This window comes from Monopterus albus, unplaced genomic scaffold (assembly GCF_001952655.1).
Source record: "Monopterus albus unplaced genomic scaffold, M_albus_1.0 scaffold181.1, whole genome shotgun sequence".
NCBI lineage: Eukaryota > Metazoa > Chordata > Actinopteri > Synbranchiformes > Synbranchidae > Monopterus > Monopterus albus.
In genome coordinates, this window is record NW_018128061.1 from 744,159 (window position 1) to 754,878 (window position 10,720).

The 10,720-nt window shown below is 43.8% G+C and overlaps 1 protein-coding gene across 3 annotated transcripts in view; it reads right to left on the reverse strand.

Moving 5' to 3' along the window:
• Positions 1 to 6: 6 nt before the first annotated feature.
• Positions 7 to 10,720, reverse strand: part of LOC109969782 (zinc finger protein 703-like) — a 68,699-nt gene continuing 57,985 nt past the window's right edge. For 2 of the 3 annotated variants that reach the window (XM_020616928.1, XM_020616929.1), the window contains exons 3-5: positions 4,754 to 4,944; positions 3,702 to 4,446; positions 7 to 2,797 (exon numbers count right to left, since the gene is read on the reverse strand). In XM_020616928.1, coding sequence (XP_020472584.1) covers positions 1,268 to 2,797; positions 3,702 to 3,944 — 1,773 coding nt within the window. In that variant the 5' untranslated portion in view covers positions 3,945 to 4,446; positions 4,754 to 4,944 and the 3' untranslated portion in view covers positions 7 to 1,267. Of the gene's footprint in view, positions 2,798 to 3,701; positions 4,452 to 4,753; positions 4,945 to 10,720 lie in introns of those variants that run through there. The other variant, XM_020616930.1, reaches the window with a different exon arrangement.

The window sequence follows — 10,720 nt, forward strand, 5'->3', positions numbered from 1 at the left end:
TCACAAACCATGCGGGTGAATAAACAGTTAAGTGTGTATGCTGTGTCAAGCTTACATGCATCTCTTGCAGGGAGAAAGCGACTGTGGCCGGACTCACACCAGCTCACGGCAGCAGCTTATTGCCATCCCAGCCTCACTGCATTTTTCTGCACTAAACCATCATCTGCAGCAAGAACCCTGAACATCCAACAGCTATTACACAGCATCCAGCCATCAATTTGCCAAGCCCACGCAGCAGCAAAAGTCACCTAAGGGCAGTCACGTCTGCTGCAAAGGTATCCGAGCAATGTGCAGACATGCAAGAGCCACATGTCCTCTGATCTGTAGGAGTGGAGCCCCAAACACTGAAACAAAGAGTCATATATAATGTATAAAGAAAGTGTGAAGACGCTCCCAAGTCAAAATGCAGGATTTGTGCTCCCATCTTTGTTCCACATAAACCCAGGCTTAAGTCAGAAGCAGCATCCTGCTGCAATGAAGGACGAACTTAACGTAATAGTTTGACATTTTGGAAAACTTCATTATTGGCTTTCTGGTGAAGAATCAGATGATGAGACATCACTCTAATTGTCTGTCCACTAAATATGAAACTACAGCTAGCATCTGCTAGTTAGCTTAGCTTAGCACAAACACTGGAAATGGGGAAACAGCTAGCCTGGCTGTGCCTAGAGGTAACAGCTCACTGCAGCTGGATACTAATTAACACCAGCAATTAGTTAATTACATTCATTAGTTGATTAAGAGAGAATTAATTGTCAACTATTCTGATAAGCTTTTAATCAGTTCAAGTCTTTTTTTCAAATGAAAATTCTAAACATTGGCTGGTTCAAGCAGATGTGAGAATTTGGTGCTTTTTCTGGCCACATGTTAGTAAATGAAACAAAAATCTAAAATATCTTATTTGTATAATTGTGTAAAAATGACAATTTGCCACAACCAAAGGGTTGTGTACATTATGTGACTATTTCAGGGCCAGGCACCAAATCTTGTTTTCTGGAAACCAGTCCTCAGTAAAACACAGATCTGTAGCATTTACACTTGGGGTTTTCACTTATTAAACAAGAGAGAGATGAGTTGATTAGTGACCTTTTGGAGCTTTGTGTGTCTTTCGTACAAAGTCAGTCTAGCTACTTCCTTATCTCCAGTGTTTGTGCTAAGCTACACCAACATGCTGTTGGCTGCAGTCTTCTCAAATCACTCTGCACCAGAAAGTGAATATTTCCCAAATTGTCAAGCTATTCTCTTAAACACATAAGCAGGTGGTGTATCACTGGTAGCCCAGCGCAGATGCTGATCCCAGTCTCTGACTGTAGAGGGCATAATGAGGGTAGTATGGGCCTGTGGTGGGCAGAGAGTGCAGGGAGATGGAGGAGGGCCCAGGGGGCAGATGGACCTTACTGTAGGGGTGATAGCGAGCTAAACCCAGGCTGGGGGGAGCCCTGAGAGAGAGGGAGCTGGGCATGGAGCCTGGACTGCTCTGGTGTGGGAGGTGAAGGTGGCAGGAGGCAGGTCCAGATGAGGAAACAGAGAGCAGCTTACTGTCCATTCCCACAGGCAAGGCTGTGTGTGTGCGCAGGTGAGCCAGCAGCTCTTCTGATGTGGTGAAACGTTTGTCACACGGCCCCCCGGCCGACACCCAGTTACAGGCGTGAGGCAGAGCGTCACTGGGGAGCATGAAGCCATAGGTGTAGAGGGGATGGGAAAGGGAGGAGGATGCACTGGATGACAGGGGGCTTTGGTGGAGGGAGTGGAGAGGGTGGGAGGGATATACCAATGGGAAGCTTGATTTTAGGGTGGAGGTAGGGTCGTGGACGCAGGAGTTGCAGTTGCTTCCTCCAAGATGGGATACACTTGGGTAGCTTAAACAGTAGGGGTCCCTGCATAAACCCTGCATAAAGGAAGGTGGGGAGGCGCCCGTGAGAGGGCTGGAGCTTGGGTGCTTTCCTGGAACTCCTATACTCCCCACGCTGAGACTGGACTTTGTTGGATCCAACCCTGGAATAAACTGAGATGGGTACCCTGTGTAGGCACCCACTACAGACCCGTGGTAGCCCATATTAGAAGAGGGCAGCGGGAAGAGTGGTTGGCTTGTCTTGTACGGAGAAATGGGAGTAATATGTCCCGGGCCGAGGTTAGGCTGGGCAGACTCCGCTTTACCTCCCTCATGGTTGGAGCCACTGTCAGAGCTGCCATTACTGCAGTTTGCGCTGGCTCGAACGTGGCTGGAGTTTGCGTGGTGAGGACTGTCCGAGGTCACCTTGTTAACTTCAGCGTCTTTTTTGGGATGATGGTTATTGCTGCTGGTCATGCTGGTAGGGCTGCCCTGCTCATGGGCAGCTTCTCCATTCACAGTCTGGGAGTGTGACTGTCTACCAGGAGACTGGCTCTGTCTGTGAGGCGGCTGCTGAGCGTGTCCAGGTGGCGTGCCACTACTGGATCTAGAGCTGGGTGAGGCAGCATGCGGTGGATAGGACTGCTGACCACTGGTTGAATTTCCATTAGTGGTAACATTATTGCTGGGTACCCTGAACCCGACCTTCTCATTGCTGTTGCTGCTGGTTGCTGCGTCTCTGCGACACTCTCCGCTGCCTTTGTTGTACGGCTTGAAGCTCGATTTGTCCTCCAGGGAGTGGCGGTGGTCCCCAAGCTTCAGGCTGGAGCTGGATGACCGACTGCTGGGCTCCTTGTCCCCCTGGCTGCAGGAGGAGCCCAGCTTGGAGGAAGACGGAGGGTCTGGTTTACCAATCTGAGAGCAGGTCTGTGCCAGCAGGGCCAGGGGGCTCTTCTTGGCATCCAGCTACAACACAGTACAGACAGTGATTAGTAAACTTATTTACTGTAACCTGCCCAGAGACATTTGGCTTTTCAACAAAGTTTCACAAGACCCCCTGACCCCCAGCTCCAGAGCACTCCTCTGTAATTACCAGGCAGGCATGTGAACTGTTGACATACTTCATTTGAACCAGGGCTATAACTAACAATTACTTCCATTATCAATTACTATGATGATGAAACAATTAAATGACTAATTGTTTAGTCAACTGACACAAATAAAAGTCAAACTATTTTAATAATATATTATTTCTGCATATTTCAAGCAAAAATTATCCCTTTTCTTCGCATTTCAACTGAGTATCTTTGGGCTTTGAACTTGACATTTGAAGAATCACTGGAGACTGGGCAGCTGTGATTTTTTTTAAACATTTCAAATAATTAATTAAAAAAATAATCTGACTGATCAATCGTTATCTGCAGCCCTATGTTGATCGACCAATAGTCTAAAAGCTAAAGATACAAAATGACAGTGAACAGCAGCTGACACCAGCGAAACAATCAGTCCATTATCGGAGTTGCTGATTCATTTTCTGTCAAACCATTCGTTTGTGGTTGTGTGAGTGTGTTTTCATGTTGAAGATCAAAACCCTTCTAGGCTGCAGAGACAGACGGCGCCTGTTGTTTCAGCAAACTCATTTCATTAGTCGAAGTTAAATGCGAGGTCAAACACGTTCTTTTATTCCAAGATATTTTATTTTGCATATTTCATAACTAGTGATGAGTTCAGGTTTTGACTGTCATAGCGGAGGAGAACGCACCACATTAAGGGCAGCTTTACATTTTCACCACCCTGCTGTGAAATCACAAACACTGCAGCGCAAAAACAGATTCTAACAGAATAAAACGATGTAAAAGACAATAAATACCTCGATGCTGACTGGTGCGGACGTCAAAGGCTGTAGATATTCCGGGTGTAGCAAGTGTCCAGTGTGCGCAGTCAACATCTTGATAACTCTGATAGGAAGCCGCTTTGCCTGACGAAGTGGGTCCAGAGGGGTCAGCAAAGAGACCACGGCACCGGGACGGGACTTCTTACACTCGGTGGACTCACTGAGCTCGATCCTCTTGCTTACACGATCCGCAGCTGATCCTGAAGGCAGATATTTCATTGGCGAGAGGGCGCGGCGCTGTGGGGTGTGCGTTACTTGTTAGTCCGGAATATTTTTTAAAGCTTGTTGTAATCCATGAATAGACCAGACAAGTCCTGGTGCGTAGCTGGACGCCCCGAAATGTCCCGAAGGACGGAGAAGTCTCTAGTCCCGGTGCGTATTCATCTCCGAAACGGCTCCTGACGTTACTCCAATTTTCAGTTTCAACCTCCCCAAAAACAAGAGTCCACTGTGTGAACTGCAGCGGGTGAAACGGGCCCTGTGCCCTTTCTTCTGAGGCATGAACGACCAGAATGCACTTTATAGATTCCGGGTGTTGAGAGGAAACGTCCCGCTGCGTGTCTTCAGTCCAGACTTGAGCAGCTCCCTGATCACAACAGGCGCAACTCAGAATGCAGCAGCTCCTGTGCGTCGGCTGGGTGGCCGCATCGAGGAGGAGATGGGCGGGGAGGACGTGCGTAAAGGCGGAGCCACGTCGTCCTTTATGTGCCAACATGCACTCCTTTACAGAGGTGGAAAGTAACTAAGCGGGCTACATATACTCGAGTATTTGTACTTAATTTTGAAGGTATTTTACATGAATATTTTCCAAGTCAGTAAATTTCCTCCTTTGTTTTGTGTCTGCAATCATTCCAGTAGATGTGGAAATATTTCAGTGATAAACCAGTTAACACTTCCATCACTAGGGCCTTTCTGCTGGTGTGGCTAAAAACACCAAGAACCAAGGTAACTGTGATCTTGCTTTTTTTTTTATAGTGATAGCAAAAATTCTGACAAAATAAAAACTATCAAATGAACTCAAACGTTACCGGTATCTGTTGCAAACAGGCTGAAAATGTTCCAGGAAACGTTTCAGTGACAGTTGGTCCTTCCATCTACAGCTAAGTGGCACCAACACTGGACCAGATGCACCATGATATGCCGGATGCTGTGACCTGCTTTCCCCCCTTAGGACGCTCTCCACATTTTTTGCATCAAGTGTCCAGGATGTTCTTTTGCACTACATAAGTCAGAATAAATAAAAAAAGAGAGATAAAGGTAGTTGACACGTGCACAAACAGGACAAGTCATAAGCCTTGATGTTCACCTGTTTGCAAGCTGCCCCACAGTCTCATGACCATCAGGACAATGTGGCAACTAGTCACATCACTGAGATGTAGAAAAGAAAATGTTTGATATATTAAGGCTTAAGAGTGAAATGCTCCATTTTATTAACAATTTTCTTTTAACCTTTTACTTAAAAGGTTCAGATATGTTTTTATTTTGGCACAAATCACAGATCATTTGTCTTCTGGTGTTTGCTCTGAGCATATTTATGTACAGAAAACTCAATAAAGTACACAAAACATGTAACATGACAGTCTATTTTCTTTTATTAATTAGCAGGGGTTTTTACCAGTGAAGAAAAATGTGATAAAGATGGATCATCAGTATATGAATGGTTCAATAAATCTGGAATGTTAATAACTGTATTGCATTACCGCCCGCTGACTGACTTTGCAATGAGCTAATTTGGTTAACCTAATTATACAATGAATTGGTTAAAGTACTTAAAAATTACAGCTGACAAAAACTATTAGCAGCAGCCCAAAATAGTCTGCAATGAATTCAGAGAATCAAAGCCCCTCACACTCAGTCTCATTGAGCACAAAATTATTTCTAATCCTTCATAACCTGTAGGCAAAATCCTGCACAATGTGAAGAAGATGAAGGGTATTTGTACAGAGTCTTTGTCAGTCTTCAAAAGCAATGGCTCATATGTAAACGTAAAAAGGGAAATGAATTAATACTTACTGTACATATGCAGGTCTTCTTTACACATGGATTTTTAACAATCTAAAATCAGCATTAGGTGACTAAAAGAAAAACATTTGGTTAGAGTTAACTGTTGCTTTGACCTCATGGTCTAAAGTGCACAACAGCTACTCCCAGCCATCCATCAATGTCCCAGCTGTGATAAGAAGGGAAGAGTGGGAGCAGCATCTCATCTAGAAACAAGGTCACAGTCTGCACTTGTGTGGCTTTGGGGGAAAAGAGAAGCAGAAGGAGCAGTGGTGGTACAGTGCAGTGAACAGGCACGGATCTGGAAAGTGCATTAGCAATTTGAGAAAAAAAAAAGCATTCAATTAATCAATAGAGCTGCCTCTGCAAATTACGGCATCAAAAGCATTAGTATCTCTGTAAAATGTTCAATAGTTCCACAGAATCAGGAGACCTGGCTCAGAAGAAAGTACATATGCATTGTTCTGTAACAGAAGGTCACAAAGAGAAACAAGAAACGCCCACGAGACTATTTGCTGAGTTGTTGCAAGATAAAAGCTTCATGAATAGGATCAATAAAGTTATGTGTTTGATTATGAAGCTGATTTGTTATGCTTACACGCCAGCAACAGCCTTCAGGGAGCTTCTTCACAGTTGGCACAAATGGACTCAAAGATGAACTGATTACATTTTTGAGGTCAAAGGTCAAAGGTCAAGGTCAAAACTTCTTCACACCGACAACAAACAAAGATTCCTCCTATGTTCTTAGTTTGTAAACTCAGATCAGAAGTAAAACAGCATTCGGGTGAAAGAGGAGTATATTCAGAAGAAATTATGGTCTGTGGGAGGACAGAGGGAAGATGGAGATAAGAGGGGAGAGCAGAAACGAAGGTCAAATACTGAGAGAGAGGCCACCGTAAGCAATAGGGATCTTTTCTTAACTTTTCAGGACCTGCCTTGAAGTCGGTCATTAACAAGCAGTGGCACGTCTGTTCACGATTACAGCTTCCTGTTGTTGCTTAATTTGAGGCGAGTTTCCTCTGGTTCCCTCATTAAACAAACATAATCAAAGCATTTGCAAAACTATGAACTCAACTTGAACGATGAATAAAAACTGGGCTTAAAGAATCCCACTACGACAGCACATCATAAACGGTGTTTGTACTGTACTAAAGCAAAGACATTTTAAAACAAGACCCTATAAAGGTTCTTGAATAAGGTCTTACACATCCTGGTATAAAACACAAGCCGGCATCTAATGATCCTGCATAATGGCTGCACATACTTGCTGTCTGTTATCTTCTTCTTCCCAGTGATGTTTCAGTCAATTAATATCTGCACTTACCTTCTCAGTTACTTGCTAGAAATGAGAAGCCTGACACAATCCAGTAAAAATGACAAGAGATAGCATTATCAATGCACTTATTGTTAATTAGCGAGCTAGACAGCTACAGCCTGGAGGCCTTCTGTATCTCCCTCTCTTTGAAATCCAGATCCCATTGTTTCAAAATTTTGAGCGACAAATCTGCTGCTGTTATCTTTGTAAAATGCGTCTGCTGCTCATCTGAATTCGGTGTAGAAACACAGCCATTTTTGATTCACGTCCAGCAGCACTATGTGTTTCATACTGTAGCTTTCTATAGTGCTTCAGTTAAACATAAACAGACTGACATTCATGCTTATTTCTGCTGAGGTGGAAAAATGACTTTTCACTCTTCGGGGTATTTTAAATCTAGTGGACGTTCTCCTGATGGCTGCAGGGAAATTGATTTTGGCTGCACAGCCCCGGAGGCACCAAACAAAGCTTTCCATTGCTCCTATTGCTCCTGCAGCCTTCAGTCCATGCACTCGCTAAGTGATCATTTACCCTTTCATTCACTTCGGCCAATGGAAAGAGAAGGCCAAGCTTATTGCATGCGACACCGACTTATCTCGAGCTGATGTTCATCTAAATCTTATAGTCACACTATAACGGTTCACGAAAGGGTTAAAATAACAGCAAATTAATAAAAACTACAACACATCCTTTACTGAGAACATACTGCACAGTGAAACTAGTCACATTGTACTTTTCTGGGAGACAGTTAAGCCCAAAGTGAGTTTTTAAATTGCTTTGTGTTGCTGAACAGAGGATGTAACAAATCGGAGGCACGTAAAGATCTTGCATATAACCCAACTGCACAAGCTCACATTCAGTATACTAAAAATACAACTTCTCCATTTTCTCACAACACTATACGTTTTCAAACTAATAAAGGATGTCAAACGGTGAAATTAAAGTCCATTTACCATTAACTGTGTTGTCCCGGAGACGTTTTGTAATTTGTACAGATTCCCTGTATTAATAATGACAAAGAGGGTGACACAAAAGTCAATTGTTCTCTTACTGGATTGCCATTAATCCTGAACCTGTCTATAAAATCAAAGGAAAGACAGAGTGCTGGACCAGGGTCTAAGTCATGCACTGATGCACCCTGTTCAATAAGTTACCTTGATAGAAAACCCTGTGGGTTATTTAAACAGAGCAACAGAGGGCGGAAAAAGAAAGAATGCGTGAGGAAGCAGTGAAGGCGACTCTTTGCTCTGCATGTTCCACACTTTGATGGCTTTATTTACTTAACCCTCAGCACAACCCTCATTCATAAATGTCAGGAATGAGTCCATGCACCATTTAGAAACCCAAATGCGAGCTACACCAAACATAGGCTGTGTTCCTGCATTCAAACAGCCGCATAATCGCCGGTCAGCAGCAACCGTTTCAACCCAAACCCCGCCATTACAGAAGGAGAGATGCATTTCAGCGTTCGTCCCACATCTGTCATCGCTCAGCACACACCGCACGCCTCCTCTGCTCTCCCCCAGCAAGCAGACAAAGTCTGTCATAACACTTGACTTGTGGCTTAACAGACTGTGGCAACACTGGGAGGTGGTAAATGAGATTGCTTCTTTATTTGTATTTCTGTCTGTGCGAATACATCAAACCAAGAGCATGCATGTTGCTGAATAGAATCAAACTCCCCTACAGTTACTCTGGTAAAGGGATCCACTTTAATTTCAATTCCTCTTGGACATACAGGATGTCCCACAGGCAAAAGGTGTCTGGTTTCAAGCTTCATGCCAGTTGACAGACACTGAGAGGGATGAGGGTGTCTGTACCGTGCCCGTCAGTCACAAAGGAGCCAGAGAAAGCTCTCTTGTCAAATTGCTTGTCAGGCTTTGATGTTAGGAAGGGCAGAAGAGCTTAATTAAAAGGCCATTATTGTGGAAGTAAACCAACGCCTATCAGCCATGTCACTTCAAACAAATGATCCTCGCCCAACTGCGCGATATTTGACTACAGAGATCAAGGCCAAGGATGCGGTTCGTGTTACTGCTTGGCTGCAAAGCGCACGGGAGAGCCGGAGAAGATGAGGAATCATTTCAAATTAGAGCAGTATTTCATCTTCCTGTTGTGCATGGTGATTACATACAGCTAATTCTGAAGATCACGTGTAGCCATGTCACCTACGTATAATGCAAAAATGTAAAGAATCATGAATTATTCATCCCACCATGCCCCCTTTTTAGTTTGTGATGACAAAGTGCTCTATTTAGGAAGTTAGATTGAAATGTCTGGGGTCTAATTTATCTCTCCAGGATGAATACATGAATGTGAAGTAGCGCCATATTTCACACACACACACACCCTCGGATTGGAATATGATTACCGCTGCCCCAGAAAGTTGTGTAGGAAGCCGTTTTTCACCTGAACAAGCATTACAGTGTCATGTTGAACATTATTCACCATGTGCGGAGCGGCCTGACACACTGTGAAATATTTCCTGCGCTGACCTCAGATTTCTGCTGAACTAAGACAGTTTCCCCTCCAGCTCCAAATGTATGACGAGCTACAGCGGGTGAGATAATGTCATGATTTTCCACAGAATCGTAAATACACATTACTCCTGATATCTTTGAAGCATGGACTGCGCTTTTTTCCCTTTTCGCTGTTCACCTCCTGAAGCTTCACTCCCACTTGCCCTCATTTGTTACTCGTATCCATATGGGATGTTGGCTCCATTACTCAGTGTGTCACTCAGCTCATTGGCACAGGCAGTAATAACTTGTACACAAAGACACATCTGGCAAAATCTGATGTGTTATTTGGTGAGTAAATGCATAACACCAGGTAGTTACACCTAATCTAAGATTATCACTAACACAAAGTCGCTGCCTATTTGTTTCAGGCTTCACTTGTTAAAGGATAAAGCCGGTCATTTTCTATTTTAACAGTATTTTCAACTCTCCCCATACAGAGACTCAAACAATGAATGGCCTCTACTCGACGTTAACATCTGTCAGTCTGCCAGGCCTGTGCCATCGACTTCCACTGCTGTAAAAAAGGACTAAAAACACCTCAGTGAAACGCATCAATGCACTGGGTGACATGCTCCTCATTACAAAACAGGATTTGTTTAGAATATCCAGGGATCTCGTGCATGGGCCCTCGACTCTTGGTTATGTCAGACACAGTAAAAAGTTACAGCTGTTCGGAGACTTAGGGGCAACATTTAAAAAAAACATTAGGGTCTTGTGTTTCATGCAGGGGTGTGTTAAACTGAGGTAGTTTTAATTACCTTTGAGAAACAATGTAGGTCTTTGGTACAGGTAAATATCCAGGACTGACAGTGACAGACATTAACAGTGAGTAGAGGAAAATCATTGCTGGTTTTAGTGTCTGTATAGGAAGTGTGTCAAATACTGTTAATATGGGAAATGGCTGGCTGCAGCCTTTAACAAACCTCTACAACAGCTAACACTGCAAATAAAAGTCATTTAAATCAAGTGACTTCAAGAAGAACGCTCCCAAGTTCGAATAATGTGAGATTTTCCTGCTCGGCCAACAATGTGTGACTGCAGCTACAAACGTTAGCACAATTGGCTAAGTAGCTAATATCTGAAATCAAGCATCTATTGTTTTGTGGGGGGTTTGTCTTAACAATAGTCAACCAGGCACAGAGTAACCGAGCAAATCC